A 9721-nucleotide genomic window follows, 5' to 3' on the forward strand; every position below is an offset into this window, starting at 1 on the left:
AGCCCAAGGGCGTTTTCTGCAACTCGGACCGAGTCCCTCAGGCGTTTTGTGAAGCTTAAGGTGCAGGTGGAAGTCCTGCATTTTGCAGCTTTGTGTGTCAACAGGGCACGTGTCAAGTTGGCTTGCAGGTTCTATGAAATTGGGCACCTTCCTGGTTTCGTGGTGTTACTATGGCCAAATAGAAGGGGACTTAATTTTTTGTTGTTGGTAGTGGTTTTTAGCTTCAGAAATATCACAGCATTGTACTGTAGGCTTTCTAGCTTCAACTGATACTCAGCAAAAACATCATTTTTTTGGTGGATGTTTCCCCACGTGTCCACTTAAGTTAGCATTGAACAGAGGTTGCCAAAAAGTTGAAGAGCTTTATAAGTCTGGCTAGAATTGCCTTCCCTGTCAGCTGATGAGCTCTCATTAGTTTCCACTTTTGTAAATGCCATCTTTGTTCTCCTTCTCCACATATCTTCTTTTGGGCTCCAATTTCTAATACAAACTCCAGGAAAATACAAAGCCCTTTGCAAGATTTCTGATCTTCATCTGATACGAAGAAACACAACAGTACGTGACAGTACAGATCGGTAGATTAGAGATGGGCTCAAGTCAGACCAGGAATGAGGCTTCTAATGTGTCATAGTTTCAGGAGTTCTTAGAGGGAGTGTTTTGTTTGTCTGAATGTCCCCCCAGTTGCTCACTCTTACACTGGGAATTGTTGATTTGCCTTGACCCTCTTCAAGCTCTTCCACTGTCACTTGAAGGAAATGAACTGGGAACACGCTGCTGTTCAGGGTCCAGTGGTCCTTTGGGAACAGATGTAAGGAGCCCTCGAGTCCTCCAAGGGAAAGGTTACTGCGCTCTCTGCTCCCTTTACACTGATGCGTATACAGTTTTGGGCTAAGAGAGGCTTGACATTACCATAGTCATTAGCCTCCGCGTTTTTGGAAAGGGCAAATCCATAGTAAAACGATCCAGAAAGGTAGAGGCAGTATGAGTTCAGAGACTCCCCGATTAGCAGCAAGTAATTTGAAGATGGCTGCACATGGGTTTAGCCCCACTTCGAATGTCCAAGTACCGAGCCTGACTTCCAGAGGTGCGTAGCATTTGTGACTGATAGAAATCAAAAACATTAAAAATGGGTCTTCCGGAGATCGCTTTCAGCTTATTGGAAGGAAATGGGAGAATAGAGAAGTTTCCCTTCCCACTCCTACCCTTAACCTGGATAAACTTGAGAAAAGTCCCTCCCTGGATTCATGAAGGGAATCATTAGGGATCCATTTCAGAAATTTCAGCCCGATTCCCTCCACTCTTGGGGAATACTTGCAATTGAAACTGCCAGCAGAACTGAGCTTCACAGTTTACATCCTAACCCTAGTTCTGGTCAAGGGACTGCAATGCCAGTACCAACTAAAGACGACAACAAGATAGGAGAAAGTATTGCATTATCAGGGAAACATCTCTGGGACTGTGACCCAGCCACATCTGTCTGGGTGCTACCTCCTGCTGGGTGTCACTGCCAGGTAGAGCAGCCTTGAGTGAAACATGTACCCAGTGACCTTTCTCCACCAAGCTATCCTGTTCTGCCGGCCCCTTCGCTATTGTACCGAAATCCAGCCTCATCCTGAGGGTGTGTACCTTGTAAGGGCGGTATTTGGAGGGTTGTCACAGAGTTGCTAGCGTAGCTTAGGCTAGCAGCAGGTACAAAAAAAACCTTGGTGCAAGCACTGGAGCAGCAGGTAATATATGTGGTGCCTTTCTTCTGAAGATTGTAAAACATTTCAGAGATGCTAATTCCTTCTCTCAACACATTTGTGAGACAGAAGAAACCAGATAGTAGAAAGGCAAATGCCCAGTGCCTTGAAGATCAAATCAGGATCTAGCAGGTTCTTTGATCAGGAGCAGGTTTCTCTTCCTCCTCTGGGGCAAAGCTAGGGTAACAACCCAACTGTTTCCCACTCACAAGGAAGCAATGACTTTCAGCTACGCTGCGAGGAGTGGCACTGTGGTGGATGCACCCACCTCTCCATTTTTCCTTCAATCTCAGTCTTCCACCAAACTTCAGTTCATCTTTTGTCTGTGTCTCCCTCCTTCTCCCCAGACTGCTTTCAGGGAGGAGTGCTCTCCTCCAAGAGCTTGTGTTAAACTCTCCAAGTCAGTTGTTTCTATCACTTTTCTCACCTGGCTAATTACTTCAAGAATCACAAAAGATTGATCCCTCTTCTGTTTTGGGGTTTGTTTTTTTTTTTAACAAAAAGGGCAATAAAGCCTCCTCCTGGGCACAGCAATGGCATTTAGCTAGCTCATGTCAAGTGCCAGCCATTGTCACCTTAGCCAGGATGTCTGCCTCTCTTCACCAGAGCACAGCCCCATCCACGTTGTCAGGACTTTCAAGTGATTTCCAGCTCTCCCAACCCCTTTCTCCTTTTCCTCAGTTCCTAGCCAGTCTCTGTGGTGTCTGTGCGCTTAAACATCTAATAGTTTCATTCCAGACTTCCATCAGAGGTCCTGCCAGCCCTCAGTCTGAGTCAGCTGATACCACATGAAGGCTTACTGTGATTAGGGAGTGAAATGGGAGCAGACCTTACAGTGTAACTCAGCAGTTTTTCAGTGTGTGGATAGTCTCTGAAGGGGGTTTCACTCATCACTGTTTCCTTAATAGCTTCTTCATTTAAAAGTTGGGTTTAGGTCTTTGCTTTTCCTTAGCTAGGACACTCACAGAAACACTTTTTTTTTTTTTTTTTTTTTTTTTTTTTTTAATTTAAGGCCAAATTTCTGGCCTGGATGGGCCTGGATGGGAAAAATCTCCAATAGCTTGTTTAATGGAGACTGATTTGAACCTCCACTCTGGGCCAAAAGCTAGGCACAAGTTGCTGAAGTTCTCAGTTTGTGTTTATCCTTACTTGCTTTCTTGGGCTGTGGAAGAACAAGTTGTTCTCAAGGGCACCGTTTGGCTAAGGGCTCTTCTTCTCTAGAGAAGCAGTTGTCCAGTAATGTGGAACGATTCTTTCAAAATACTGGAGAAGAGCCCAAAACACCTGAGGGATAACCAAATCAGAAAGTCTATTGCAGGTCTCTTAATGTTCCCAGTGTTCTTCAGCTGTTTTAGTGAGGTTTGGGAGGATGCTCAGCAAGGAGGACAGACTTGAGTGACTTCAGCAAGTCTGTCCAGTGGGATACAAAACAGTGCTCTGGGAAAAAACCTGTATGAGTGTATGTGTGTATGCTGGGCAACTCCCTTAGACTCATCCTTATTCTCTTTCTGCTACAGTGCAGGTCCTGGTGGATGGAGCCCCAGTCCGGATCCAGCTGTGGGACACTGCTGGACAGGTAAGCTCTATCAAAGCAGCTGTCAGCTCTGGTCCTGTGGGACAGGGACTGTTTGCAGGCTTTTGAGGAAGGCAGTGTTTAACTGGGAAGGAAGGAAATGCAGTAGCCCAGCATCAGCCGTTCGCTGGTATGGCAGTCGCAGATGGGTGAAAGACAGACTCCCTCAGCTCTGAAACTTGTGCCTGAACCGTGGCATGGCCACAAAGTCAGGACCATGCCCTGCCTCTGAGGGTGTTGCTGTCCTAGTTAACGTGTGAAAAAGCCACTGCAGCGTCATGCTGTTAGGACATCAGTCCAGTGAAGACTTTTTCCCCCCTCCCCTCCATTTTCTACAGGAGGACTTTGACTGTTTGCGCTCGCTTTGTTACCCCGACACCGATGTCTTCCTTGTCTGCTTCAGCGTGGTAAACCCAAGCTCCTTCCAAAACATTACTGAGAAATGGATCCCTGAGATACGAACTCACAACCCCCGGGCGCCGGTGCTGCTGGTGGGGACGCAGGCAGACTTGCGGGACGATGTCAATGTCCTCATCAGCCTGGATCGCTACCACGTGAAGCCCGTGCCCCGGCCTCAGGCAGAAGGTCTAGCTGACAAAATCCGGGCTGAAGCCTACCTGGAATGCTCAGCACTGACCCAGAAGAACCTCAAAGAAGTTTTCGACATGGCCATTGTCAGCGGTGTTGAGCATAAAGCACGGCAGGAAAAGAAGATGACCGCCAAAGGCATCAAAACTCTCTCCAAGTGCCGCTGGAAGAAGTTCTTCTGCTTTGTCTGAAGCTGCTTTGAGGGCGGGAAAAAAGAAACACCTGATGCCAGTATTGGCTCTGCACCTTCTTGGAGTGACTGCTCCTGTGGCCCCAGCGAGGAGGGTATGATAAGCTGCTGGGCTTGGAAACCTGGCTCTTGCTTGGTTACAGTGTCAGCTGCCTAAGAGACATGAACTGGATTTCCATTGTGCGGGGATGTGGAATGGTCCAGGCAGCTCTAAGTACCTGCCGGACATGTCTGTAATGTCCCAGACTAATGGGAGCCTTTAATACACCGAGACTCAGTATCCCAGAACAGGCAGGTTCCTTACATTGTTCTAAATGACCAGTTTTCTGTCTGAAGCTAACACGCTTTCGGAGTCCTGATGCAGCATAATAAACGTGAGGGACTTGTGAAGTCTGCCTGTGTTTTGGCTGATCTACAGGCTTGGCAGAGAGTAGGGCAGGGGCAGTTACAGGCAACTGCAGTGTAGTCAGACATGGGCTGCCGAGTTTGTAACACGAGACTTGGGTTCCCGCTCTGATTCCGCGTGCCAAAATAGGTAGAAGTCACCTGGCTGTGAAAAAGCAGTGCTCTTTCTTCAAGGCCCTGTATTGTGAGTACCCTTGAGAGGGTTTTTCCTAAATAAAGGCCGTTAGCAGGCTGAAGAGAAAATGCACTGGGAGCTACAGTAATTCTTTAAGCAAAACATTCTCTGAGAGGACTCTCTAGTCCAGTGGGTGCCAGTCCTATAGTCCTATCTTAAGAGGTACTCATGGACTTGGGGACCTATTTTGAAAGGCCTTGTGAGTGTGTGGTGTTTTGAGAGAAAGAACAGGTGAGGAACAGTGATGAGCGGCTCTGTCTAGCAGAGACGAAACTGTGTCAGCAAAGGGTTTGTAACACTACCAAGGGGTGAAATGTAGATGGAGAGCCATGCATGTAATGAAAGGAGAAGAGAGAAGGAAGAAAAGGGAGGGAATAAAAAGGAAAAAGAGAGACGGAAGGAAGAAAGGGAGATGGAGAAGGAAAGAAGAATGAGCATTGTTAAATGAAAGTTGTGATTCTACTTAGTTGAGATGCTAATATTCAGGGAATCTTCTAGGGACCTGGAAAATTTGCTAGTGATCTCAATTTCAAAGTAATATTGTCCATACATTAAGTTCTGAATCAAAAGGAGGGGGTTGTAGTGAGAGAGAGAGAGAGAGAGTTCCTCTTGGTCGGTAAAATCCTCAGTTTCAGATGTGCACAGGAGAACAGAATTTACCCTGTACTGTTCTTCCTGAGGCTGCAGAACAGGAATGGAGGGCTCAGGGCTTCTTTCTGTTGTGCTTCCTTTTCTTAAAAGTCACTGTTTGATCTGCTGAAATCAAAAGCAAAGGAAATCCATTAAGTTCCTGCCAGAGAAAAACATTCACTATGTTTGCTCTGTTCCCCTCTCACCTGTTTCTCAGGGGATTAATCTCCCGGTGAGTCTATTCACATTTTATTACAGAACTTGCATCAATTTCTAAAACTTCTTTCACAGAGACATTTCGTTGTGATTTATGTAGCAGATAGTGTGACAGGTCTGTCAAGCAGTGCTTTCAATACTCAGGGGGTTCTCTGCATCTGGCCATGGCCCATCACTCTGGGGACACTCTGGAGTAATGTGACAGAAGGGGATATAGCTGTGGATTGTTTGCCCTGCACCAAAAGCAAGCATACCTGAGCTAGTGGGCCTGTAAAAAAACAAATGCAAGTAATGCAGCATGGCTCTGGATCCAAACAAATGCCTGCAAACATCTCTCACAACCATCTGTCTTTGTGGTGCAGCTCATGTAGTCCCTGGGACATGAGACAAGCCTGCTGTCTCCCTGGGCGGTATCGTAGCATGAAAGAGGTGGGCAGGTCTTCTTGCAAAGGGGGCCTTGGAGCTGCCTGTAGGGTAAAGCTTAGAGACGTGTAAAGGATGGCATGTCAAAATGAGCTGAACGTTGAAAGGGCTCCCCCAGCTGAAATGCCATCCGGGTCCAGTGAGGAGTCCTGAGAGATGGAGAGTACAGAGGCAGTAGCTAGAAGTGACATGTCCCACACACCTCTAGGCAGGACACCACTTCCTGAACAAAGCTCTCACTCAGCAATGCATCCCCGCATGTATTTCCTACCTGTACAGGCACCTTTGCTGTATCACTAGTTCAGTTTGTCTGTTGGGTCTTTATGCATTTCTTTAGCCCGTGAGACCAAGGGCTGTGGTGTGACCTGCTAAGATGGAAAGAACACCAGCCTCCCCTCCTGCTGGGGAGAGCAAGGGTTGTCCTGCAGTAGCTTGCTATGAAACAGGGATTATTTCATTCTGGAAAAGAAACTGTACTGAGAGCTGCTTTATTCCTCTGTGATTGCGTCTAATATTTGTTCAAATAAATTTTTTTAATGTCTGCAATTCGTTTTTTGTAATTTTGTCAGTGCAAAATAAGCTGGGCTTTAAGATGGAGGGGGAGTTATGCCATTTTACTGACAATAGCATAAGAGGGAAATTGCCCCACTTCTCCCTCCATGTCCTAACCCCCACTAGCAATGGTAAAAATCCCTTCATAGCTGACACCTTCCAAGATCCTTCTGTTGCCTCAGTTAATTTTCCTCTCCCTCAGCAGCCGCTCAGGGTGGAGTCTGCCGAGGGGGATGGAGTAGCAAACATCCAAGGCTTTCAGTGCCTCTCCCCAGAAGCCACCATCCAGGGACCAGTCAGGAGGCCCTCCCAGCACTCACTGAGACAAGCCTATGTAAGCACTTGCATTTGGAGCCTTAATAACAGCATGCTGCTCTGTCATTAGGCTGGTGGGTAATTTAGTGACCAGCTTTATATAACTTACCTTGGTAGTTAAACACTGCTCAAGTGCTGAAAAATTTTGTCCGTGCCACATAGGACGCAAAGGCTCTATCCAAGGTAGCTCACAGCACTCATTCTTTTAGCCTTATCATCAGCACCACAGGTAGGCCAGAGCTCCTATCTGTCCACATCTGGGGCCCCATAGCTGCTCCAAAGGCAGAGGGCTGGGAACTGAGGCTGCTGGGGGAGTTCAGCAGAGAGGTAGGAAAGAAAATGGACAAAACCCACAGTGGTGCAGAGGTGATGAGCAAATGTGATTCAGAAACTAGAAGGCAATAGGAAATTACTGCTGATAAAACATGATTTGGGAACAACTTTTTTTTTTTTTTTTTTTGACGAAGTCTGAGACCACACTGTCCTCCCGCAGTCTGCTGTTTGCTAGATGTAAAGCAACCTGTGGGATTATTTGGAGCCGGCTCCCAGCTTTGCAGCTTCCCAGCATTAAAGCCTACAGAAGAACCTGTGAATGGAAATAGCAGGAAAGTGTGAATTAACTTTATGGGGAGTGAGTCATCCCACTGAGCCATATCCTGTCACATGCACAATAAGCACCCTAAAACTCCCTGAAACCTGTGAACAAAGCTGAGCTCCTTGGGGTGGGGGTGAATCTATCTCACTAAATGGAGTGTCCTACCACAGCTACCCGAGGCATCTTTAAAGCCTTGCTTTAGTCCTCTCCATGGTGCAGTACTGGACCTGTGCTACTACCTGGCTCTGGTACAGGTTGGGCTTATTTCTGCGTTGCAGTGCTGCTTGACCAACCTGTATGTTCAGACGATGCTGAGAGCACAGGAGAGTTCCTGGGAGACTGTTGCTAACACAAACCACCCCACCAGGCTGGATGAAGCTAGCCAAGCCCATTACTAGGCCAGCACAATTCCACACAAGTGCCACTTTAATACCAGAAAGGATCCTTATGATTAGTTGATCTGACTTGCTCCATAGTGCAAAGCTCAGCATCAAATGCTAAAAAAACCAATGTGCCTATAAGGTAGAAACTCTCTAGTACCTTCTTTCTTGCTCAGGTCTCTGACTTGGATCCTGGTCAGCAGGCTCCTGCACAGTCCTGCATCCAGCAGAGTAACTCATCAGGGCTTTCCCACCAGCATAAGCAACACTGCAAGTGCTTCAGTACCGGTATGCACCATGTCTTCTAATTCTGCATGAACCTGGTGTGCTAGCTGCCTCTCTCAGCTGCCACCTCCAAAGGAGCTGAGCTCGGGTATCAGCAACGGTAATAACACAGCGTGGAAAGGACCCTTTTGTTTCCTTTCGCCAAGAAGGTTCCCAGCTGGCAATGCTTTCCCGAGCTTCCACTGAACCCTGACTGGGAATTAATCCCCAAAATAATACCAAGTTTTGTCTGACTCAACACAGACTCCTTCCAGCACCAGAAGGGCAAGTCTGAAAGGTCCCTTCAGGAGATCTTTATGCCCTGCAGGATACGTTCTATTTACTTTGAAGGGACAGGCTGAATTATTACCAGGTCAGGAGCTGGCATGAGTCCAGCAGCAGGAACCAGGCTGTGCTTGAACCCTGTTGAAATGCAATTACCAGGGAATGGCATCCTCCCCCATTTCCTGAGAGGGGTATGATTGCATTAACAACCTTATCGCCTTCTTAACACCCCCCCAATTTAATCCTCAGGTGCTAACTAGCTTTTTCTTCAGATTGCTCCAAGTTTAATGCTATTTATCAATTAGGCAACCATTTCCAGCTTGGTCTGGTTTGACTTTTCCTGCCTGTAGTGACAGCTAAGTAGCCTGCTTCAGCTTTGCTCCTAATGCCTTCCCACCCCTGGTTTTCGCTAGATTGTTCCCCTCCCGTGGTCCTCTCCGTGGCCTCGCAAAGAGCAGTGTGGGAACACCGGAGGAGTGGGAGTGAGCAGAGGCACTGCACAAACAGGCACTGGCACCACAAAAAATGTTTGTCTTCTCCCAGCCTGTGCTTCAATCAGGCTGCTGCTCTTCCAATCCTGCCAAGAGTCCTCTGTGCCCAGGAGGCTGTCCTTGGCCCGCTTGGTCTGCTTAAAGATCTTGGCTCTCCTTTACATCGTTGCCTCTCTTGGAGCCATGCTAAATCACTCTGTAGTGGGCCTGGGAGATAAAGCATTTATACAAAGAAACCACTTAAATTTTACAATATGGCTCTAACACTGTCCTCCCTGTACTGGAGGATGCTGGTCAAGACCCAGCTCCCAGTTTGTATCTGCTCCCAGACGAGGAATCAAAGAGCTGGCCCAGCTGGCACCTGGGCCTCCTGGAAGCTGCTTACTCATGCCTCTGCAGAGTCCAGCCCTGGGCTCTCCGTTCCCACCGTATAAATACAGCATTGTACTTGCAAAGACCTATTGCACAAGAGAGCAGGGTATGTTTCAACCTATCCCTGAGACAGGTTCCCTCTGCTGCAGCCCCATGTGATCCCCGTTCCCAGGGTGACACCATGCCCTTTCCAGCTCCTGGACTGAGCCGCTCGGCATCCAAACTTGCAGGACTTGTTCTGGAAGAGCAGGAGGAGATGTGGGTCCCATCCTCCCCCTCCATCCCCTCACCCCCAGCACTGCCCCTGGGGCAGTGTTGTGAACTGAAATACTCTGGTTTCTGCTGCTGTGGAGGAACATCAGGTGCGGGAAATTTGGCTCGGGGACAAGTTTCACCACGAGTCACTGAGCCAGGCTTTTCTTTCCCATGAGATAATCTTGGGCGGGGCAGACAATCTCTTAAAATTAAAATACAATGAAAATACATGGGCTTCCCAGGGTTTAGAGTAAATCTTTCTTTCCTTGT

General features: G+C 47.7%; 1 protein-coding gene across 1 annotated transcript in view; it reads left to right on the top strand.

Annotated features, from left to right (window-relative positions):
- RHOV (ras homolog family member V) overlaps positions 1-6485 on the top strand; it is a 7353-nt gene extending 868 nt beyond the window's left edge. The window contains exons 2-3 of the mRNA XM_009319269.1: positions 3260-3318; positions 3654-6485. Coding sequence (XP_009317544.1) covers positions 3260-3318; positions 3654-4094 — 500 coding nt within the window. The 3' untranslated portion in view covers positions 4095-6485. The remainder of the gene's footprint in view (positions 1-3259; positions 3319-3653) is intronic.
- The last annotated feature ends 3236 nt before the right edge of the window (positions 6486-9721 follow it).

This window comes from Pygoscelis adeliae, unplaced genomic scaffold (assembly GCF_000699105.1).
Source record: "Pygoscelis adeliae isolate BGI_AS28 unplaced genomic scaffold, ASM69910v1 Scaffold22, whole genome shotgun sequence".
Taxonomy (NCBI): domain Eukaryota; kingdom Metazoa; phylum Chordata; class Aves; order Sphenisciformes; family Spheniscidae; genus Pygoscelis; species Pygoscelis adeliae.